The 25,414-nt window shown below is 43.8% G+C and overlaps 1 protein-coding gene across 1 annotated transcript in view; it reads right to left on the reverse strand.

Annotated features, from left to right (window-relative positions):
• Positions 1–25,414, reverse strand: part of LOC120397938 (sodium-dependent neutral amino acid transporter B(0)AT3-like) — a 68,235-nt gene that overhangs the window by 18,062 nt on the left and 24,759 nt on the right. The window contains exons 4-5 of the mRNA XM_039524672.1: positions 16,871–17,052; positions 16,460–16,570 (exon numbers count right to left, since the gene is read on the reverse strand). Of these exons, the coding sequence (XP_039380606.1) occupies positions 16,460–16,570; positions 16,871–17,052 (293 nt within the window). The remainder of the gene's footprint in view (positions 1–16,459; positions 16,571–16,870; positions 17,053–25,414) is intronic.

A 25,414-nucleotide genomic window follows, 5' to 3' on the forward strand; every position in this document is an offset into this window, starting at 1 on the left:
GTGTAAGCAGGAAGGCCAAAACACAGTTGGAGTTGCAGCTAGCAAGGGATGTGAAGGGTAACAAGAAGGGTTTCTACAGGTATGTTAGCAACAAGAAAAAAGTCAGAGAAAATGTGGGACCCTTAATGAATGGGGGAGGCAACCTAGTGATGGAGGATGTGGAAAAAGCTCATGTACTCAATGCTTTTTTTTTGCCTCAGCCCCCACACTGCTGTCCTGGGCAACAAAGTATGAGGAGGAGGTGAGCAGCCCTCAGTGGTGAAAGAACAGGTTAACAACTATTTAGAAAAGCGGGACATGCACAAATCCATGGGTCCAGATCTAATGCATCTAAGAGTGCTAAAGGAGTTGGCGGATGTGATTGCATAGCCATTGGCCATTATCTTTGAAAACTCGTGGCGATCCAGGGAGGTCCGGGATGATTGGAAAAAGGCAAATATAGTGCCCATCTTTTCAAAAGGGAAGAAGGAGGATCCAGAGAAATACAGGCAGGTCAGCCTAAGCTCAGTTCCTGGGAAGATCATGGAGCATGTCCTCAAAGAATCAATTCTGAAGCACTTGGAGGAGCGGATAGTGATCAGGAACAGTCAGCATGGATTCACCAAGGGCAAGTCATACCTGACTAACCTAATTGCCTTCTATGAGGAGATAACTGGGTCTGTGGATGAGGGGAAAGCAGTGGAGGTGTTATTCCTTGACTTTAGCAAAGCTTTTGATACGGTCTCCCACAGTATTCTTGCCAGCAAGTTAAAGAAGTATGGGCTGGATGAATGGACTATAAGGTGGCTAGAAAGCTGGCTACATCATCGGGCTCAACGGGTGGTGATCAATGGCTCCATGTCTAGTTGGCAGCCGGTATCAAGCAGGGTACCCCAAGGGTTGGTCCGTGGGCCGGTTTTGTTCAATATCTTCATTAATGATCTGGAGGATGGCGTGGACTGCACCCTCAGCAAGTTTTCAGATGACACTAAACTCGGAGGAGTGGTAGATATGCTGGAGGGTAGAGATAGGATACAGAGGGACCCAAACATATTAGAGGATTGGGTCAAAAGAAATCTGATGATGTTCAACAAGGACAAGTGCAAAGTCCTGCACTTAGGACGAAATAATCCCATGCACTGCTACAGACTAGGGACCGAATGGCTAGGCAGCAGTTCTACAGAAAAGGACCTAGGGGTTACAGTGGACAAGAAGCTGGATATGAGTCGACAGTGTGCCCTTCTTGCCAAGAAGGCTAATGGCATTTTGGGCTGTATAAGTAGCAGCATTGCCAGCAGATTGAGGGACATGATCATTCCCCTCTATTCAACATTGGTGTGACCTCATCTGGAGTACTGTGTCCAGTTTTGGGCCCCACGCTACAAGAAGGATGCGGAGGGCAACAAAAATGATTAGTGGGCTGGAGCACCTGGCTTATGAGGAGAGGCTGAGGGAACTGGGATTGTTTAGTCTGCAGAAGAGAAGAATAAGGGGAGGATTTGATAGCTGCTTTCAACTATCTGAAAGGAGGTTCCAAAGAGGATGGATCTAGACTGTTTTCAGTGGTACCAGATGACAGAACAAGGAGTAATGGTCTCAAGTTGCAGTGGGGAAGGTTTAGGTTGGATATTAGGAAAAACTGTTTCACTCAGAGTGGTGAAGCACTGGAATGGGTTACCTAGGGAGGTGGTGGAATCTCCTTCCTTAAGGTTTTTAAGGTCAGGCTTGACAAAACCCTGGCTGGGATGATTTAGTTGGGGATTGGTCCTACTTTGAGCAGGGGGTTGGACTAGATGACCTCCTGAGGTCCCTTCCAACCCTGATATTCTATGATTCTATGATCAACTGTGATATATGAAAATTGTATTTAACCTTCATTGCTTTTTTTTTTTTTAAGAAAAGTGTGTTTATTTTTCCATGTCTCTTGAATCCATGAATCTAGCGGCACCAAAAAGCCACAATCACATAACAAGTCTTTATCAGGCATACTTAATTGCAGAGAAAAGAGAGCAGCACTAAAAAGTAAAGAGATAATAAAAAAAGGGTGGGGTGAGGTGATAATAATGAAGAATTAATTAGAAGTTATGAAATGCAAACAATTGATAAAGGGAAGCTAAAGGTATCAGTGAAAGAATTCATGACCGATAGGGTTAAAAACAATGTCAGTGGGTAAGTGGCCCTCTGACAGGCTCCACAATGGGGAATGAGGCAACTCATATTTACTTGGGAGTAGTTAACTCATCAAGTAACTGGGAGGTAGTTAATTAGGCAGGGAAGCACCCAGGCATGATTAAAGGACCTCAGTTAGAGGGGGAACTTCTGAGGAGAAGAGAAATTGCCAGACAGGGAGAAGAACTGCAGTGATATGATCCCTCCAGTAGACTGGGGAGAAGCTTCCAGAGAAGCCAATGCTCCAAAGAGGGAGAAGCAGGGTCCTGGGCAAGAGGCTGGGGGGGAGCCTATAGAGAAGGAGAGGTAAGAAATAGCTTATAGAGCAGCACGGAATAGAGAATGATTGATTGGTTCTGGATGCCCAGAGTTGGAACACTGAGTGGAGTACGTGGGTCTGAGTTCTTCTACCTTCTCCAGCCAAGGACTCTTGAGAAGAAGTGTCTAGCCCCACTAAAGCCATGGAGCTTCTGACTCTGCATTATCCTGGAGGATAAGAACCTGGCCACAGCTCTGGGTCATAACAAGGACTTGACAAATACTGAATCGAATGTGGAGGCATAAGGGGGATGGAGTTGGGATGTTATAGCTCCTCATCCCACTGCAAGTCCTCATATTACAACAAGAAGAATTTTTAAAAATGTATATTGGGAAAGGAATCTGAACACTGATATAAGTTCATTACTAGATGAAGATGCTAAAATTGTCAAATATAATAAATGTATGTACATATTTGTTCTGTATTTGGAAAAAACTGAGTGATCTAGTTCTATCATACAATGATGATATATTTTTCTATTCCAACAATAACTATGGAAGATGTTAGAGTATCTAGTGAAGTTAAATATTTTAAAATCAGAAAGGCCACATAACTTGCACCCTGGAGTTTTAAAACAGTTTGCCAGAGAACTCTTTGGCTCACTGGTGATAATTTTTTAGTAGATCTTGGAATAGTAAGGAAGTTCCAGAAGGCACGAAAACAAATGCTGTGTCAATATTTAAAAGGGCTCAGATCTATGCCTGATGCTAGTCAATATTTTCATCAGTTATCTGAAAGTAAATGTAACATCACTGCTGGGTAAAATTTGGAGATAACACAAAGATTGGCAGAGTGGTAAATGATGATATGGCAACTATAGAAAGTGATCTGGGACTTTTGGTAGGATGGGCCAATTGAAACAAAATGCATTTTAAGGCAGCCAAAGGCAAGCCCATGCACCTAAGATCAAAGAATGCAGGCCACACCTACAAAATGGAGGACTATATCCTGGAAATCAGAGATTCTGAAAAGGATTTAGGAGTCACAGTGGACAAGCAACTGTTATATTCAGATTCTTATACTGTGCTCATCACCCTAATATCTGACCACCTTTGTGCAGTATGTGTGATTAACATCTGCCAGCTGTTTGTTTTCTCATCCTCAGAGCTGAATAGTGTAATAATGTGGCAAAAAGAGTGAATGTATCCTTGGATGTATAAACAGAAGCACATTGGTGTCAACTGGCAAAGAGTTCACGGTTCTTTACAGGCAACTCCTGTCTCAGACCTGACAAACGCACTACACTTAATACACTGCTTTCATGGTATTTATCCATAAAGGCTAGCATGTGAATTCTGTACTAAAAGCTTGTAACATATCACTATTCAATTATAGCAGATGTGTGTCTGGGTAATATTTAAGGAATAATGTAACTATATTGAAAAGCTGTGCCGTTATAGTCTTGGCGTGAAAGTGAATCATTGGGGAATAATGTATCAGAGATAGCCCATTCAAATGGAAGGTAGTTGTCATCTTTCCTTGGTTGGTAAAGTAGTATCTACCTTTGCACCAACCCAGAAGTCATAAGAACATAAGAAAGGCCGTACCGGGTCAGACCAAAGGTCCATCTAGCCCAGTATCTGTCTACCGACAGTGGCCAATGCCAGGTGCCCCTGAGGGAGTGAACCTAACAGGCAATGATCAAGTGATCTCTCTCCTGCCATCCATCTCCATCCTCTGACGAACAGAGGCTAGGGACACCATTCTTACCCATCCTGGCTAATAGCCATTTATGGACTTAGCCACCATGAATTTATCCAGTCCCCTTTTAAACATTGTTATAGTCCTAGCCTTCACAACCTCCTCAGGTAAGGAGTTCCACAAGTTGACTGTGCGCTGTGTGAAGAAGAACTTCCTTTTATTTGTTTTAAACCTGCTGCCTATTAATTTCATTTGGTGACCCCTAGTTCTTGTATTATGGGAATAAGTAAATAACTTTTCCTTATCCACTTTCTCAACATCACTCATGATTTTATATACCTCTATCATGTCCCCCCTTAGTCTTCTCTTTTCCAAACTGAAGAGTCCTAGCCTCTTTAATCTTTCCTCATATGGGACCCTCTCTAAACCCCTAATCATTTTAGTTGCTCTTTTCTGAACCTTTTCTAGTGCTAGAATATATTTTTTGAGGTGAGGAGACCACATCTGTACACAGTATTCGAGATGTGGGCGTAACATGGATTTATATAAGGGCAATAATATAGTCTCAGTCTTATTCTCTAGCCCCTTTTTAATGATTCCTAACATCCTGTTTGCTTTTTTGACCGCCTCTGCACACTGCGTGGACATCGTCAGAGAACTATCCACGATGACTCCAAGATCTTTTTCCTGAGGCGTTGTAGCTAAATTAGCCCCCATCATGTTGTATGTATAGTTGGGGTTATTTTTTCCAATGTGCATTACTTTACATTTATCCACATTAAATTTCATTTGCCATTTTGTTGCCCAATCACTTAGTTTTGTGAGATCTTTTTGAAGTTCTTCACAATCTGCTTTGGTCTTAACTATTTTGAGTAGTTTAGTATCATCTGCAAACTTTGCCACCTCACTGTTTACCCCTTTCTCCAGATCATTTATGAATAAATTGAATAGGATTGGTCCCAGGACTGACCCTTGGGGAACACCACTAGTTACCCCTCTCCATTCTGAGAATTTACCATTAATTCCTACCCTTTGTTCCCTGTCCTTTAACCAGTTCTCAATCCATGAAAGGACCTTTCCTTTTATCCCATGACAGCTTAATTTACGTAAGAGCCTTTGGTGAGGACCTTGTCAAAGGCTTTCTGGAAATCTAAGTACACTATGTCCACGGATCCCCTTGTCCACATGTTTGTTGACCCTTCAAAGAACTCTAATAGATTAGTAAGACACGATTTCCCTTTACAGAAACCATGTTGACTATTGCTCAAGAGTTTATGTTTTTCTATGTGTCTGACAATTTTATTCTTTACTATTGTTTCAACTAATTTGCCCGGTACCGACGTTAGACTTACCGGTCTGTAATTGCCGGGATCACCCCTAGAGCCCTTTTTAAATATTGACGTTACATTAGCTAACTTCCAGTCATTGGGTACCGAAGCCGATTTAAAGGACAGGTAACAAACAAAAGTTAATAGTTACGCAACTTCACATTTGAGTTCTTTCAGAACTCTTGGGTGAATGCCATCTGGTCCTGGTGACTTGTTAATGTTGAGTTTATCAATTAATTCCAAAACCTCCTCTAGTGACACTTCAATCTGTGACAGTTCCTCAGATTTGTCACCTACAAAAGCCAGCTCAGGTTTGGGAATCTCCCTAACATCCTCAGCCGTGAAGACTGAAGCAAAGAATCCATTTAGTTTCTCCGCAATGACTTTATCGTCTTTAAGCGCTCCTTTTGTATTTTCATCGTCAAGGGGCCCCACTGGTTGTTTAGCAGGCTTCCTGCTTCTGATGTACATAAAAAACATTTTGTTATTACCTTTGGAGTTTTTGGCTAGCCGTTCTTCAAACTCCTCTTTGGCTTTTCTTATTACACTCTTGCACTTAAGTTGGCAGTGTTTGTGCTCCTTTCTATTTGCCTCACTAGGATTTGACTTCCACTTTTTAAAGGAAGTCTTTTTATCTCTCACTGCTTCTTTTACATGGTTGTTAAGCCACGGTGGCTCTTTTTTAGTTCTTTTACTGTTTTTCTTAATTTGGGGTATACATTGAAGTTGGGCCTCTATTATGGTGTCTTGAAAAAGGGCCCACGCAACTTGCAGGGATTTCACTTTAGTCACTGTACCTTGTAACTTTTGTCTAACTAACCCCCTCATTTTTGTATAGTTCCCCCTTTTGAAATTAAAGGCCACAGTGTTGGGCAGTTGAGATGTTCTTCCCACCACAGGGATGTTGAATGCTATTGTATTATGGTCACTATTTCCAAGCGGTCCTGCTATAGTTACCTCTTGGACCAGCTCCTGCGCTCCACTCAGGATTAAATCTAGAGTCGCCTCTCCCCTTGTGGGTTCCCGTACCAGCTGCTCCCTGAAGCAGTCATTTAAAGTATCGAGAAATTTTATCTCTGCATTTCGTCCTGAAGTGAAATGTTCCCAGTCAATATGGGGATAATTGAAATCCCCCACTATTATTGGGTTCTTAATTTTGATAGCCTCTCTAATTTCCCTTAGCATTTCATCATCACTATTACTGTCCTGGTCAGGAGGTCGATAATAGATCCCCACTGTTATATTTTTACTAGAGCATGAAATTTCTATCCATAAAGACTCTATGGAACCTGTGGATTCGCTTAAGATTTTTACTTCATTTGAATCTACACTTTCTTTAACATATAGAAAAGAAAGGGGCCAGCCACACCAGCCACTGTCCACCCCCCTCCCCTGGAGTGGCAGCGGCAGGGCCCCCAGGCCACCCCCTCCTCTGGAGCAGGAGCGTTGGAGCCCCTGGGAGTGGCCCTGGGCTTCCCCCCCCAGCAGCAGCAGAGTCCATCAGAACGCCCCTTCCCTTCAGAACACCTGCAGCACCTAAAATTTAATCAGGGTATTTATAGTACAAATTATGGACAGATCACAGGCCATGCATTTTTGTTTATGACCCATGGCCTGTCCATATTACTAAAAATACCCATGACTAAATCTTAGCCTCATCTATAAACATTCAAAACCACTCAGAAGTGACAAGGAATTATATGACAGCAAGGGGACTATCTTGTCTGAATAAAGACAACAGACTCATTCAGTATATCTGGTGGTACGGAAAGATACTCTGCATCCATTCACTATGGAAGTATCTTGATAAGCAGGGGTGCTTCATGGAAGACTGGCCCTAGCTCCTTGCGGCTAGCAAGCACTGTAAGAAACTGAACTTTGGGGTGACAATCTACTTTATTAGATAGTAAAGGTAGCTATTAATTGTACACCCTAATACATGTTTTATGATTTTTTTGTGTGTAAGAAACATCACTCACACTTTTCTATTTTAATCTCTATTTTTTTCTTAAATAAATTTCCTTTTGTTTTACTGTAATTGAACTCAACTATTATGTGTGATATAGAAGTGGTGATCTAAGGTAACATGGGTAAACTTTGGTACATTTTCCTTTGGGAACAGAAGATCTGGGATTTCTATGGGTAATCAGTGATCAGAGCTAGATACCACATGGGGACACTTTGAAGGGACTCAGGGGCTGGGGGGCGCATCTATTTTCAACCTTCAAGGCAAAGGAAGGGCTGTTTGTGTTAGGGAGCTAACCCCCAGCTGGCACAGGCAAGAATCCCTCTCACTGGAGGCAGGTGGTAACAAAGTGACTCTCAGCCCCAGGTGGCTTGAGAAACATCACAATAGGTCTCTAATACAATATGATATAGAATGCTTGATAAATAGGGTGCAATCAAATGTTCATTTTAATAAAGCCAAATGCAAGGTTATACATCTAGGAAAGAAAGAATGTAGGCCATATTTACAAGATATGGGACTGCATCCTGTAAAAAAGTGACTCAGAAAAGGACTTTGCTCATGTCAGCCATGACCCTTATCAGTGCAGTGCTATTGTCAAGGGGGATATAAGGTGATCTTTAGATGTATAAACAGGGGAATATTGAGCAGGAGTATTAAGATTATTACCATTGTATGTGGCACCAGTGATAATAGTGTGTCCGCTTCTTGTGTTAACATTTTTTAAAGGATGTTGAAAAACTGGAGACAGTTCAGAGAGTAGTCCTAAGAAAGATTTAAGGAGTTCAATCTATTTATCAAAGAGAAGGTTAAGAGAGCACTTGATCTCAGTATAGAAGTACCTTCATCAAGGATCGACATCCTATCCTGAAGGATGATCCCTCACTCTCACAAATCTTGGGAGACAGGCCAGTCCTTGCTTACAGACAGCCCCCCAACCTGAAGCAAATACTCACCAGCAACCACACAACAAAAACACTAACCCAGGAACCTATCCTTGCAACAAAGCCCGTTGCCAACTCTGTCCACATATCTATTCAAGAGACACCATCATAGGACCTAATCACATCAGCCACACCATCAGAGGCTCGTTCACCTGCACATCTACCAATGTGATATATGCCATCATGTGCCAGCAATGCCCCTCTGCCATGTACATTGGCCAAACCAGTCTCTACGCAAAAGAATAAATGGACACAAATCAGACGTTAAGAATTATAACATTCAAAAACCAGTCGGAGAACACTTCAACCTCCATGTTCACTCAATTACAGACCTAAAAGTCACAATTATTCAACAAAAAAACTTCAAAAACAGACTCCAATGAGAAACTGCAGAATTAGAATTAATTTGCAAACTGGACACCATTAAATTAGGCTTGAATAAGGACTGGGAGTGCATGGGTCATTACACAAAGTAAAAACTATTTCCCCATGCTAATTTTCCCCCTACTGTTACTCACCTTCTTGTCAACTGTTTGAAATGGGCCATCCTGATTATCACTTGTTAGGATATAGATATTCAGGCCTGTCTGCAAAGGCCTATACTTTAAGAATTTAGGTGTATTCTTATCACTTAGCTAGTTATAGAGGTATAAAAGAAAGAATCAAAGAGCACTGTCTGTGGAATGGTCTTCTCTTACTGTGACAGGCTAAGGCCTTCAGCTAAGATGTAGTTAGGCAGCCATAAGCTGGGAAGTGTTTGGTCACATCCTCCATTCCAAACTAGCCACATTGAAATAAGGTGCTATTGGGCTTTTAGGAATACAATCCTATCCTGATATTCCTATCACCTCCAGAGAAAGGGTAGAGCCTAGAAGGTGTAATAGCATCCTGTCTGGCAAGAACTCACTTATCAATAGACACAGCTGGAAAACCCTTATGTCTGTATAAATGTAGTTGTGAAATCCTCACTTCTGTACTGTTTTGTATGTTTATTTGCATGGTCTCTGTCTGGTTCTGTAATTGTTTCTGTCTACTGTATAATTAATTTTGTTGGGTATAAACTAATGAAGATGGTGAAATATAATTGGTTAAATAACCATGTTACAGTATGTTAGGATTGGTTAGTTAAATTTCAGTAAAGTGATTGGTTAAGGTATAGCTAAGCAGAATTCAAGTTTTACTATATAGTCTGCAGTCAATCAGGAAGGGGGGAAATGGGAACAGGGACTGGGGATGGGCGGATTGGGATCATGTTTTCCTAAAGGGGGAATGGGAACAGGGGATGGGAACAGGGACAGGGACACAGGCAAGGCTCTATGGTGTCAGAGCTGGGAAGGGGGACACTAAGGAAGGAAACTGAAATCATGCTTGCTGGAAGTTCACCCCAATAAACATCGAATTGTTTGCGCCTTTGGACTTCGGGTATTGTTGCTCTCTGTTCATGCGAGAAGGCCCAGGGAAGTGAGAGGGTGAAGGAATAAGCCCCCTAATATCACTACAAAAGTTTTTTTTCTCCTGCTGATAATAGCCCACCTTAATTGATTAGTCTCGTTAGAATTGGTATGGCAACACCCATTTTTTCATGTTTTCTGATATATCTATCTTCCTACTGTATTTACCACTGCATGCATCTGATGAAGTGGCTTTAGCCCACAAAAGTTTATGCCCAAATACATTTGTTAGTCTTGTTACATTGACCCTGAAGGGAAGCTATAACCCAAAAAGAGCCCTGGTCTTGGTTTAGCACACAAAAAAATGGAATATGGGAGATCTAGGTCCCAGGGGAATCTTGGGAATTGTAAGCTGTATCAAGACAGGATGAGAAGGAGTTCCAGGAAATATAAGGCACAACCTTCCTTCAGTACAGCGAGAGGCCAGGGAAACCCATACCTGTTAGACTCCATTCAGAGGAAGAAGACACTAGAGATGAAGCAAGATCTGGAGTAGGAATATCCATTAAGAGTACTGGTGAAGGGCCAGGGAGCAGGCCTAAAGGGGCAGGAACTCAAGAGGAGGATAAGATGTTTGAGACCTGAAGAGGAATCCAAAGAGGTGGGACAAATGACTATTGATATTACCCTTACATCAAGAAAGGTGATCCTGATCACAAGTGGTAAAGATTTAAACTTGTGGTGGAAGTAGCAGGTTAGGGCCTGGAAGGAGAGAATTGGTGTGAGCCAGAGGCTTGCTGTGCATACCTGCTTTTATTGAGGGGTCCCAGACCAGGGCTTCCTGAAAGAGAGGGACAAAGCCCCACTTCCAGTGTTGACAACTCTTGTGTTTCTTGTGAGTCACATGAGTTTGGCTGGTGCAGAAGCCAGTCTCGGATGATAGGAGAAACTCCAGCCCTCTTGCAAATTTCAGCTCTGAGTTAGGGTGACCACCTTTTCAAAAGGCAAAAGCAGGACACGTGCAGGCAGAGACCCTGCCCCCTGACCAAGATGGAATCTGGAGCCAGGCCATTGTAAGAGCCATCCAAGGAGCCTGGGCCTCTGTGGGGAGCCCTGGATCCTCCACCTGCCCTGGGTGAGGGGCTGGGGTCAGGGCCGGCTCCAGACCCCAGCGCGCCAAGCAGGCGCGTGGGGCGGCATTGTCCCGGCAGGGCGGCATTTGGCTCCGGCGGACCTTCCGCAGTCATGCCTGCGGGAGGTCCACCGGAGCCCCGGGACGAGCGGACCTGCCGCAGGCATGACTGCGGAGGGTCCTCTCTTCCCGCGGCTCCGCTTGAGCTCCCGCAGGCATGACTGCGGCGGGTGCGCTGGTCCCGCGGCTCGGACGGAGCTCCCGCAGGCATGCTCCACCGGAGCCGCGGAACCAGCGCACCCGCCACCGGAGCCGCGGAAACAGCGCACCCGCCGCAGACACTTCTGCCCCGGCCGCGGGACCGGGGAAGGGCGGCGAGCGCGCTGCCCTGCTTGGGGCGGCGTAATTTCTAGAGCCGCCCCTGGCTGGGGTGCCCAAAAGCAGTCTCCAGCCTGTGTCTCCAACCCCCCAAGGGCAGGCAGAGGGTTCAGGGCACCCCATAGTGGCCAGCGCTCTCTGGGCATCTCTTACCATGGCCCAGTTCTCACTTCTGACCTGGTGAGGGGGTGGGTCTTGGGGTGAAGAGGAGAAGCAGGAGTGGGCCTTCTAGGGGGAGAGGGGAGATAAGGCCCAGATCACACCTCCTCCCCCACCACTGTGAAGAGACTGGTGCCAGTCCTGAGCCTTGGGCTGGCATGGAGCAGCACCGCAAGGAATCCGGGACAAATGCTATCTGAGTCATTCAGTCCAGGACCAGGACTTGAACTCTGTATTTTGGGATTGTCCTGCCCAATTGGGGATGGATGGCCACACTACTCTGACTGTGGGAAATCCCCTTTTGACTGGCTGTTTTTCCCACTAATCCGCCCCCTGCCCCCCGCGCTCCTGGGACATAGCAGCCAATCAGCGCTGGTGCAGGAAGGGCTCTCCCTCCTCCCCACAGGAGTAGACACCTCTCTCACAGAGGGGAGGAGGGAGCAGAAAGAGCCCATGAGTTCAGGGCAGCTCTGCTCCCCTTTCTCCTCCTGCAACACCTGGTTTGGCAAAAGACTGATGGGGGGTGAAGGGCCCTTGGAGTTGCCCGCCCCCAGTCTGGAAAGGAGAAGAGGACCCTGCTGCAGCCCTCGCTAGCCTAGAAGAGAGGGATGAAGAGCCCCAGCAACTACGGAAAGAGCAGAGGTGAAGTTGGGTGGGGTGCAAAATTGATTGATGGGCAGATGAGTGGATGAGATATCATGCAGTAGGGGGTCAAAATCACTTTAATACATTTGGGAGTGCTGGCAACACTAATTGTCTCACTCACTCAGTCTGTAAGCAGGAAGCTTTGAATAGTCAAGCGACCTAAACACACAACATAATTTTAAAAATCCCTCATGATTAATGATTTTTCAGCCAGAGTCATCATTTTTTAACTTTGGGGTTAGCAGAACTGCACCCCTCGCTCCTCTGAATGAAGGTAGCAGACAGAGGGAGAACATATGTTCCTGGAAGAAGATTATGGCTGGGGAGGGGAAAGGAATGTATTTTGTTTCTTCTGTACTTTTTGTTACCCTGGAAAGGAAAGACTTTATGGTTTGGGTGGAAAGCTAAACTGCATCAGAATCACGCAACAACCCCAAATGAAGGAAACTGAAGTACCATAGTAGAGACATGATTAAGGCATTGCCAAGTCCCTACAGTAAAAACTTAATAGATCCATCATAGGCCTACAGATGTGGTATACACAGAACTCTGAGGACTGGTCTACACTACCACTTAAGTCACTGTAACTTATGTCACTCGGGTGTGAAAAAGACATAAGTTACATCGACTTAAGCGCTGTCCACACCATGCTATGCTGGTGGGAGACACTCTCCTGCTGACATAGCTGCCACCTCTTGTGGAGGTGGAGTAATTATGCCGATGAGAGAGCGCTCTTTCATCAGCATAGTGTCAGATGTAGTGTGGTAATACTCTCAGTTAAGTCAAGGGTAGTAGAACAGAGGGAGCAGCTGCAGGAGTAAACCTTTAATTTATATGAATTATACTTTAAAAGAATCAAGAACATATATTTAGTATTCAACACTTTCAACTTTGCTTTGACAGCATAATTGAAATGTTAGATTCATTCATTTTAAAATCTGATTGTTCAATTTATAAACTAAGTATTTATAAAATGTAGCATCTTACAAATCATATTTGAAACCATCTATTTAATGCAATTTAATTCTCCTAGACACTAACAAGGTGAAACTTCAAAAGTTGTTTCCATTATTTTCACTTTATAACCTGAGCCATTTGTTATTTCCTTTTGGAGTATGTACAACTGCAGTCTAAGGTTTAATGTGCTTGTGACTGGGTGGACTAGGTCCTGAGGCCCCCTGCCACATCCCGCCCCAGAAAAGGACAGTAGAGCGGTCCTCCAAGCTGGCTAGAGTGGCTGTGTGGGAAGCAGCCAATCAAGACCCAGCAGGCTAGTGTCAGAAGCGCTGCAGGGCCAGTATGAGTCCAGTCCCTTGCTTGGAGGAGAGTGGATGGCATCCCTGGCTGGCTGAGGGAACTACAGGACCTTGGACAGGGCAGTGCTGTGCTGCTGAAAGCCAGGGAGAGCAAGAAGGAGCTCTGAGCTGGCTGCTGGGACTATCAGGACAAGGCCCTGAGGTAAGAGTGAAGAATGTGCTGGAGCCATGGGGAAGTGGCCGAGGGAATTAGAGCAGCAGTGTTGCTTAGATAAAGGGACATAGCATGTCTGCTATTTATTGGGACCTGGAGTAGAGAGTGGGCCTGGGTTCCCTCCCACCCCAGCCACTGGGAAAGTGGCCTGAACTTTGAGGCACCCCAGAAGGGGAACTGTAGTGGCCTAGCTGAAGCCAGAAAGGCCCTGAGAGGGTGAAGACACTGCCTCCAGGGAAGGAGGCCTGAGGCACCGCTCTATTCTGGAGTAGGGGCAACTTGAGAGAGATGTTACAGCGGGCTCTGAGAGAGGCCCCTGTTGGATATGCACCTCGGAAGACAGACTTGGCTGGAGGGCTGAGTCACCGAAGACACATCACAAACTGAGAGTGTGCAGGCACACTCACTGAGACGGGGGTGCTTGTGAGAGGTGAGTGCACCTTGTTACAATACTGTAATTATATTTTTATGTAAATAGAATTTGAAACCTTTTAGAAAATGTTAAGAATTAGATACATCTTGCAGAACAGGATTTTATAGTAGTTATTTTAGCTAAGACAGTGAAAGTCAATTCAATAGGTTTTTGTCCACCAAACTACTGTTCTGAACAGATTTTCAAGACCTCTGTTAACCAATTTTATAAAGAAGCATTCTTATTTAGCTGTAGGAGAGAGACCGAAGTGCCATTGTTCTCATACTCCTCTGCTGACATGAATTTAAAATACTTTGTGTAATATTTAAGACCTAGTCCAAAGCCCACTGATGTTTATAATGCCAGGTTCTAGGATAGTTGGAACATCCCTGTAATGTAGTTTACCCTAAATTGCTAAACAGTACGCTCCACCTTAACGACATCTTAACAGTTTTTGCCTAGGAGTGTCCTTCTTTATAAAATAAAATTTCATACATGAATATTGAAGAAACAATGTCACCATGTGGTGGTTTAATGATTTGAAGATATGAAGTATCAACCTTAAATCACTTTCTTAATTTTAACTTTTATGGCCAGATTTACTGGTACGCTCTAGCTGCTTTACCTTACCATGGAGCAGCTCCAAGCATATAGATCAGTTAAAACTTGATTTTTCAACTGCCTTCTTAGCTAGAGCAGAAGAAAATAGCCAAAGTGTACACCAGTTTCACCCTCCCTTCTGTCATCCAAAGTTCCCCTTCCTCTCACACCTCCCTGCATTACCCCATGTGCACCACCTCCAAATTCACCCTTCTTCTTGGACCTCCTTATGTGACCCTGCATATACACACATACATCCTAGATACCCCCTCCTGGCCTACCTGTGGAGTAGATCTGATGCAATGGGTAGCTTTTGAAAAGATATTTAGGATTAATGGTCACTTTTTGCCATTTGTTTTTCATTTATTTATTAATTATATAAATCATTCCATTTATTTATTATTTATGAGTTTATTTTTCACAAACTGCTGCCCCCTTTCCATTTTTCTCAATGGGGATCGAAGTCATAACTGTCCAGAAGGAAGATGGTGGCCCACTATGCTAGGAGGAGCCAGAGACACTGTGGGACACAAAGGGACTTAGTGGTGCCAAAATAGTAGCCTTCGATGCCTGACATTCACAAAACCATTGTTCTGCTGCTGCCTAACCCTGTCAGCACCTATTCCCAATTTCCCCCCTCTGGGAATACACAAAATTGCCAAAATCCTAACACTTCCCCACAGCTAGATAATCTGCAAGGAGCCTTACCCCAATGTGATTTCAAACTAGGCTTTCTCTTGCCTATCTTGCCTTTTTGGCCCAATCTCATAGGCATGCTCCGAGTATGCCTAATCCACACAAAATACAGCTGGGGTGAGCCAGCTGGGGATTTGGGGGACTGGTTGGTGTGTATGTTCAGAATACCCAATATCCCAGTGATTAGGGCACTCACTTGGGAGATGTAAGAACAGAAACATCCAAAGCAGGGACTGCAGCAGTAAGGGATGGTGGTAAAATGGTGACCAGCTGGGCCACTCCTTCCCTGGTCCTAGAACAGTGATGGGGAGACCTATACACACTCTGGGGGTACTAGGGTCCAGGTGGTGCCACTCCTCTCCTCCCACATCATGTGGCATTTGGGGAGAAAGTTAGAGAGGAGCCAGCCAGAGACTCCAGCTAGCAGAAGCAAAAGTAGCTAAAGCAGGGACCTGTGGACTTTCCAGGCAAAATCTGTAGGGAGTTCTGACTTTCTCTTCCCTGTGCTGATTTGCTGTTTGCTCCAACCCTCCTCCTCCCTCAGTCTCTTTGCCTCAGCTTCACTGTACAGCTACACTTCCTGCCTTCTCCCCTCCCCCATCAAAAAAGCAATTACAAGCTAAGTAGCCTTCTGAAAATGGCTAAAAATGAGGGGAGCTGTGCCTTCAGTCCTATTGAGAACAATGGGGGATGGCAGTCATTTTGAAATAGGACAGTTCTTCATAATAAATCCTGATTCTTTCAGGCTCTGCTGAAGAAGCTTTCAATTATGAAGAATAAGGTGGGGGAAATTACCATTAATCTTAAAAAATATCAAGTGTTTATTCCTAAAGTGAATTATTTTTAAAATCTCCAAAGATTTTTTTTTACTCAGTAAGTACTGTAATTTTCAGAAGGATACACATTTTTCATAAGAAGCTGAATCAGTCCTTTAAGTGCAAAACTCAATTCCACTTTAACTTTGGTGTCACTAATGATGCCTTCATAGTATGCTTCCACCTAAGCATATACTGTATCATAAAGTATGGGAAAATGCTTAGTAAAAAATGATTTAGTACTCCTTTCACTCTTACCACAATCTAAGATATATTCATATAACTACAAATACTCTGACTGAAAAGAACCTTAGTACTGGATAGGAAGTTTTTGGAAAAATGATATTTGAAAGCTAGATGGCCAGTATAACTAGAAAAAAGTATGTTTTTGAATACACCCAACACTGATACTTACATTAGGAGTGAAGAAGTAAACTAAACCTTCAGTGGCTCCTGGTAGAGTGAGTCCACGAATAAGGAATATAGTTAGGACCAGATAAGGAAATATGGCTGTTACATAAATAGCCTAATAGGAAATAAGAAAAGCGAGACAGAGAATAGAGGTTATTTTAGTTACTACAACATCTCATTCTAGTACAGCATATTCTAAATATAACATGTTTTTTTCAGGAAGCAGAATGACCAATTAGAATTTGTTTTGTTATAAAATCCCTCCCTAAAATACATTTGGGGATATCTACGCTAAGAATTAGGGTTTGAAAGAACATACTTGTTTTTGCATTTCCCTTGAAGATGAAATCTAGTACTTTAAGGACAAGAGACAGAGCAGCAACTTTTCTAAGTGGTCTTCTCTCTATTTCCTCACCTTTCCTGTCGATTCAATTCCTCGAATGGTACATACGTACACAATTGCCCAGCAAATGGCCAAGCACAAAACTAACCACCATTGTAAGTTGCCACTGTCAGTGATATCAGAGCCTATGTTTAAAGCTTTCCTGTACCAGAAGTAATTTACTGCAGTACTTTCATGGCATTCTTCAATGTATCCTGAAAAGAAAAGTATGACAAGTATTACTAAACTGGCAAGTGTGAAATTTAAACAATATCTCATTTCCCATGCACTGTGGGAACAATAATTATGAAGCAACATTCTGTATTAGTGAAGAAAGGCAGCTATTCTGGAAACTTAAAATATTAGTCAAGACTAAATGATCAAGGACTGAAATCCTCATCTGGGTAGTGTACAGAAGGGGGGCCTTACATCATTTTTACAGCCACCCTATGGGGCCAGTTTTAAGCAGCCTGGAGAAGCTATTCTAAATTGCACATGGCAACAATGCCTGCCCAATCAACTATTGCAGCAGCTAGGGATTGACAGAGTGCAAAGGAGGCTATGCCCACGTCCCAGTATATCATCCTATGCAAGGGCTGTGAAGGGGACACAGAATGCTGGTCATCCTTCCACTGGTGAATTCCCTTATATTGAGGGACTCCTCAGCTGAAAACCACTTTCGGCTCACTTTGTGAAAGCCAGAGTTGGAGCCATGGGACCCAATATTCAGCAGCACACAATGTGTGACATCTTTTATTCAGTTTCCAAGTCGACAGTCTTAGCTAGGGCAGCAGTATCCAAACTGTGGTCCACAAACAACTGGTATTCTCCAGAGTTTTTTTACCAGAGGTCAGTCCTGTGGAATAGAGCTGGGCAAATAACTGATTTTGTGGTTCATTGGCATTTCCAAAAATGAAAAAAAAAAACATTGGTTTGAGCAAAACTGAAATTCAGAATATTTTGCAAATTGGAAGTGTTGACAATTCTTTTTAAATGGAATGAAACATTTTTATTGTGGGGCTTGTGTGTGTATGAAAACACAGGAAATGAAGAGCTAAATTGACAAGACAGGAGAAGGACATGATGGCATGTGCATTCACCCTTCCCCCCCAAGGGCTAGAGCATTCACCTAAGATACAGAACATAAGAATGGCCATACTGGGTCAGACCAAAGGTCCATCCAGCCCAGTATTCTGTCTACCAACAGTAGCCAATGCCAGGTGCCCCAGAGGGAGTGAACCTAACAGGCAATGATCAAGTGATCTCTCTCCTGTCATCCATCTTCACCCTCTGACAAACAGAGGCTAGGGACACCATTCCTTACCGATCTTGGCTAACAGCCAATAATGAACTTAACCTCCATGAATTTATCTAGTTCCCTTTTAAACCCTGTTATAGTCCTAGCCTTCACAACCTCCTCAAATTCAATAAGGACAAATGCAAAGTACTCCACTTAGGAAGGAACAATCAGTTGTGCACATACACAATGGGAAATGACTTTCTAGGAAGGAGTACTGAAGAAGGGGATCTGGAGGTCATAGTAGATTACAAGCTAAATATGAGTCAACGGTGTAACACTGTTGCAAAAAAAGCAAACATCGTTCTGGGATATATTAGCAGGAATGTTATACGCAAAACACTAGAAGTAATTCTTCCGCTCTACTCCATGCTGATACGGCCTCAACTGGAGTATTGTGTCCAGTTCTGGGTGCCACATTTCATGAAAGATGTGGATAAATTGAAGAAAACCCAAAGAAGAGCAACAAAAATTATTAAAGGCCTAGAAAACAAGACCTATGAGGAAAGATTGGGGGAAAAGATTGGGTTTGTTTAGTCTGGAGAAGAAAAGACTGAGGGGGGACATAATGACATTTTCAAGCGCATAAAAGATTGTCCTATCCTCAATGGTTAAGGAAAACAATTTTTCTTCCTCCTTGTGATAAGAAGCAATGGGCTTAAATTGCAGCACGAGTGGTTTAGGTTGGACATTGGGAAACACCTCCTAACTGTCAGGGTGGTTAAGCACAGGAATAAATTGCCTAGGGAGGTTGTGGAATCTCCATCATTGGAGATTTTAAGAATAGGTTAGACAAACACCTGTCAGGGATGATCTAGATAATTCTTAGTCCTGCTGTGAGTGCAGAGGACTGGACTAGATGACCTTTTGCAATCCCTTCAAATCCTACAATTGTATGAATATGCTGCTGGGCCTGTGCATAACTTCCTTAGTCCTGACACCCAGCACCTAAGCACCAGCAGGATCCTCAAACTAGGCATTTCCCTGCATCTCTCTCCTGCAGGACCAAATCCAGATAGGCTGGTGAGAGACCATACCACCTTACAAAGGGACTTTGGCTACAGGAACCTCAAGAATCATGTAGGGATGAAGCACCAGCACTATTCAGGTCAGGAAATCTAATACTTCAAAGTTCCTAAGCAACCATGCCCATCTCAAGATTGTCCAGTGATTAGGACACTAGTGTGGAATTTAGGAGACCAGAGTTCAATTCCTTGCAGTGCCACAGACTTCCTGGGTGACCTTGGGTTTAGTCTTAGGCAATGATGCACAAACTAAGGCTACCTGCAAAAGAGGTGATGCATGTGGGGTCAGGTGTCCCCCATCCACCCACCCACACATTTCTGCGAGAGCCTTGCTAGCTCTGTCCTGCTGCTGTGCCTCTCCCCTGGCACTTGCAGTTTGCTCGGCCCCTTTCCCAGCAGCTGGGCCTGGACAGGGAACTGAAGGCAGTATGGAGTTGCTTCTCATGTTGGCTGACTCAGCTCAGGGTTGCTGCCTGGGAAAGAGCCCAGCAGCAGAGGCGGTGGTCGCTCACCCCTCTGCTCCCTGCCTGGGCCCAGCTGCCAAAGACAGGGGCCAAGTGACCTGGAAATGTGCAGAGAAATGGGGGTCTCCAGGCTTGCTCAGCAGTGACCATGAACGGCCACCCTCAGCTGGTGTGAGAAGCGGCTCTTCCCCGCCCCCTATACTCCCTGCTCGGGCTTGCTGCTGGGACAGGGACCAAATGAGCCAAAAATGTGGGGAGATGCAGCAGGAGAAGGCAGAGCCCTCCCTCCCCACAGTTAATTTTAGCAGAGAGAGTGTGGTGGCCCCAGGTCGGGCGCAGGGTGGGAGGTCACTGGGGAAGGTGTTGGGAGCAGGGTCCCTCTGCTCAGCCAGAAGTAGGGGCATTTCCCATGCCCTTTCCATTGCTGAGGTGTCCACAAGGACATGGGAGCTCCAGGGAGACACTGGTACTGTGAGTCTCCCAGGGCCGGGGCTGCCCCTAGCCCAGCCTAGAGGCATATGATCCCTGCGTCTGTGGCCTCATCCCTCAGGAGCCATCAGGATTGGCTGCCCTGGCCCAGGGAGGTGGGGCTGGAAGTTTCCTTCCAGAGGTGATGTGGGGTGATCATGTGGCCTCCCTTTACATTGTGCCCCCTACTATCAGCAAGCATGAGTCATCTCTTGGAGTAGTACTTTCCTAGGGATCCTGTGAGTATAAATATGTAATACTGAGAAATTCAAGCCGAGATCCACAAAGAGACTTAGATATTGCACTGCTCAGTCTTGCAGCATCTAGAAAATCACAGGAACAGCACTATGATTCCCAAAATCTGAGTTAGGGACCTAATGTTCTCTATACAATGAAAGAAGAGAGATACATGCCTTAGACTGCAGTTCATAAAAGCTAACACACTAGGTGGGGAGCTGCCTAAGCTAGCCAATAGGAGATGCTGATGACAAGAATGTGTCCTAAGCCCCCCCTCTTCTCATGGAGATAGGTGCCCAAGGGCTTGTATACATTTTAAATGCTGCAGCTGTGCTGCTGTAGCACTTCAGCACTAGACACTACTTACACAGACGGGAGGGGTTCTCCTGCCAGTATAGGTAATCCACCCCCCAACCCTACCACTGAGAGGTGGTAGCTAGATCAGTGAAAAAATTCTTCTGTCAGCGTGGCACTGTCTACACTAGGGGTTAGATCAGTGTAGCTATGTCTCTTGAGTGTGTACATATGTCACACCCCTGGGAGACATAACTATGCCCATGTAAATTCCCAGTGTAGACCAGCCCTAGGTCTGGGCTGCTGGGATGGGACTCTCTCTCCTTGTGATCCATGTACAGGAACCCCTCTCCAAGAGTAAGGTGGACTAGGTGCCTAAATAGTTTTTGTGGGAATGAGTGAGATGTCTGTCTCATTCTACAACAAAGAGCTGGAGGAGCTGCTTGCCTTATAACTTTTTAGTCTAGTGATTAGAGCACCTCACCTGGGGTGTGGGAGACCATGTTCAATTCTCCCCTCTCTGTCAGAGGTAGGAAGAGAGAATCTGAACAGGGAATGCTCACATCACAGGAGCATGTGCTATGAGAGAGGCTGATATGGGATTCCTTCAAACTCCCCTGGTGAAGCTGCTCCACTGTGAATAAATAGAGTGATAAGGCCAGCGGCTTTGGCCCTGTAGTTTCTCACATATGAAGTGAGTGCCCTTACCACTGGACTACCGAGTAATTTTCTTTCTCTCGCCCAGTGACACTAAGTATTTATTCACAGTGGAACTACTTCACCAAGAGAGACTGAGGGAGCCCCACACAAGTATCAGAGGTGTAGCCGTGTTAGTCTGGATCTGTAAAAGCAGCAAAGAGTCCTGTGGCACCTTATAGACTAACAGACGTATTGGAGCATGAGCTTTCAACTAACTACGTCTGTTAGTCTATAAGGTGCCACAGGACCCCATATAAGAATATCTCTGTAGTTAGAGCACTCTCCTGAAAGGGGAAGACCCCTGTTCAAATCCTTTCTTCCCTTCCAGCAGAGTGGGGAATTGACCCTGGTCTCCGAGATACCAGGTGAGTGCTCTAACCTCCTCCGCCAGCCAGATTCTGACTGGGACCTGATCCAGTATGTGACCTCTGAGCTTGCCTACCAGATTTGTAGAGTCCTGCATATCTGCAGATCATTTTTGCAGATTGGACGTGGATACAAAGTTTGTATCTGTGCAGGGCTTTACAGATTTGGCTCCACACTTTACTTTGATGTTCATTGACCTATCTTCCCTCAGTTTGTGGATCACCTTGGGGGTTAGATGGGAGAAAGGTACCAAGATGCCTAGAGGGAGGCAACAGTGTGCATGGTCAGAGGCAGAAACTTAGGCACCAAGGGATCTTTCACCCTGAACACTTAGGTGCTGAGTGAGTTTAGGTGCCTACAGGGTTCAGCATGAATTTTGTGAATCATGTTGGAGCCTAAAACTGGGACTTAGGTGCCTACATACCTTTTGTGAATCAGGGCTTCAGATACTAATGTAATGGGAGGGGGGACATATAACTACTAAAGTTGATCTCATTATACAACTGGAATGCATAAATGCCACCCTACTGCTACTCTTTCATGGTGCTTACTACTGTAGCTGACACAGGATTGTTGTGTTATCAAGAGTGGGAGGTTGAGGTGGTCCATATGATTTTTTTTTAAAGTCTGAACAGCTGGTTTTGTAACTTTAAGGTTTTGCTGAGAGGGGAGATCCTCTATGTTCTTGAGTCTTTTGTTATTCTGTAAAGTACTTACCATCCCGATTTTACAGAATAATTCTTTTACCTTTTCTTTAATTAAAATTCTTCTTTTAAGAACCTGATGGATTTGTCATCATTTTAAGATCCAAGGGTTTGGGTCTGTGTTCACCTGTACCAATTGGTGAGGATATTATTCTCAAGCCTCCCCAGGAAAGGGGGTGTAGGGGCTTGGGGGGATATTTGGGGAAAGTAGGGCTCCAAGTGGCCCTCCCTAAATGTTTGTTTAAATCACTTGGTGGTGGCAGCGTTACTTAATACAAGGAATAAGGGAGAATTTGTGCCTTGGGAAGTTTTTAACGTAAGCTGGTAGAAATAATCTTAGGGGATCTTCATGTGGGTCCCCACGTCTGTACCCTAAAGTTCAGAGTGGGGAGGGAACCTTGACAGCTGCTCTCAAAGGAACAGAATATCTCAGCTTATCTGTTGCACCTTAGGTCACAGCTCTGCTTAACACACAGCACTTAGATATGTTTATAAAAAAAAGCAAAAGTTTAATGAAGACTAGGGATTCAAATGATAAGTTGAAATAATGGAAACAAATGGTTATATATAAAACAAAATCATTAAATACATTCTAAAACCTAGACGTAAGGAACAAGATACACTCTTGTCTAAAAGTTTAGCTCACTCCAAAGTCTTTCTCTCAGTGCCTAACAGCCTGCCTGGCTGTGATCCTCCAGTCATAAAACAATGCCCACTAGCAGCTTGTCTCCCCATGTGAAGAATACTGTATGACTCTCTGCCCTGTCATGATATAGCAAACTAATTCTTTGATCTTCATCATAAACAGGACACCCTCCTGCTCTGTGCTCCTTCATGTAGATGTTGTGAACTCTTGTGATTTTTTGCTGTCTTGATTAGCTTGTGGCTCTGCATGCAAATAGACATGCATTGTAAGATGCAAAATAAACAAACAATGACCAGTCAGGAAGATGAGGGTCTCCTATCCCTTGCCTGCATGGAAACTGTTTATCACCTTCTGTTGACTTAACTTACATAGCTTAAGAACATAGTTTTCAGTATAGATACATAACTTGTAACTATCCTTACATACACTTTGCAATGATTGATGACCAGCATATTACTGGCTTTTAGTAGATGCCACACATGCCACTTTTTACTGAATTATTATGTATATATTTGATCCACAGGATTCCAGTAAAACTCTATGTACCCCCCTGTGCCCTCAGCTATTTGGCACAGGGGGTACAGATAGTAACTCACTACAGACTCTTACTTAGCTTACTCCCCTGTCAACACTGGTACTGCACAGCTCCCCTTCAGTCCAGTTGCTCAATTGGAGGAAGGAGTAGCCAATGTATAGACCTGCTCTTCACATCATGCCTTAGTTGTGATGTGGGGAATATTATTTGTCTGCAAAGGGATGATGGAAGCTTCAGTCCAGTTGCTCAATTGGAGGAAGGAGTAGCCAATGTGTGAGGTGCACAGGGACTGAAGGGGAGCTGTGCAGTACCAATGTATAGACCTGCTCTTCACAGCTTACTCCCCTGTCAACACTGGTACTGCAACTGGGTACTGCACTGCTCCCCCTTCTTCCTTCCATCAATCATTGCAAAGTGTATGTAAGGATAGTTACAAGTTATTACTCCCCTGTCAACACTGGTACTGCACACACTGGTACTGCACAGCTCCCCTTCAGTCCAGTTGCTCAATTGGAAGAAGGAGTAGCCACACTGGTACTGCACAGCTCCCCTTCAGTCCAGTTGCTCAATTGGAGGAAGGAGTATGTAAGGATAGTTACAAGTTATTACTCCCCTGTCAACACTGGTAATGATTGATGACCAGCATAGTCGTTGCTGGTCAACACTGGTACTGCACAGCTCCCCTTCAGTCCAGTTGCTCAATTTGTCTGCAAAGGAATGATGGAAGCAATTGGAGGAAGGAGTAGCCAATGTATAGACCTGCTCTGGCTACTCCTTCCTCCAATTGAGCAACTGGACTGAAGGGGAGCTGTGCAGTATCACAGCCAGGCAGGCTGTTAGGCACTGAGAGAAAGACAATTGTGATTAATCGCACTGTTAAACAATAGAATGCCAATTGAAATTTATTAAATATCTTGGATATTTTTCTACATTTTCAAATGTATTGATTTTTATTACAACACAGAATACAAAGTGTACAGTACTCATTTTATATTTTTATTACAAATATTTGCACTGTAAAAATGATAAAGAAATAGTATTTTTCAGTTTACCTCATACAAGTACTGAAGCGCAATCTCTTTATTGTGAAAGTACAACTTACAAATGTAGATTTTTTGTTGTTACATAACTGCACTCAAAAACAGAACAATGTAAAACTTTTGAGTTTACAAGTCTACTCAGTTCTACTACTTCTTCAGTCAATTACTAAGAGAAATAAGTTTGTTTATATTTACAGGACATAATGATGTCCGCTTCTTATTTACACTCTAATGCGGAAACTACAGAACCCAAACCACCAAAAAAGAAAATCAACCTTCTGCTGGTGTCAGAAGATGAAAATGAACATGTGTTGGTCTGCGCTGCTTTGGATCATTATTGAGCAGATCCCATCATCAGCATGGACACATATCCTCTGGAATGGTGGTTTAAGCATGAAGGGATGTATGAATCTTTAGCATATCTGGGACATAAATATCTTGCGACACCGGTGACAACAGTGCCATGCAAACACCTGTTGTCACTTTCAGGTGACATTATAAACAAGAAACAGGTAGCATTATCTCCTGAAAATGTAAACAAACTTGTTTGTCTGAGCGATTGGCTGAACAAGAAGTAGGCTCTAAAGTTTTGCACTGTTTTATTTTTGAGTGCAGTTATGTAACAAAAAAATCTACATTTGTAAGTTTCTGAGTGCAGTTTTTTTGTACATAATTCTGTAAGTTAAGTTCAACTTTTATTATAAAGAGATTGCACTTCATTATTTGTATTAGGTGAATTGAAAAATACTATTTCTTTGGTTTTTTACTTTGCAAATATTTGTAATAAAAAATAATATGAAGT

Source organism: Mauremys reevesii, linkage group 2 (assembly GCF_016161935.1).
Source record: "Mauremys reevesii isolate NIE-2019 linkage group 2, ASM1616193v1, whole genome shotgun sequence".
Classification (NCBI taxonomy): Eukaryota; Metazoa; Chordata; order Testudines; family Geoemydidae; genus Mauremys; species Mauremys reevesii.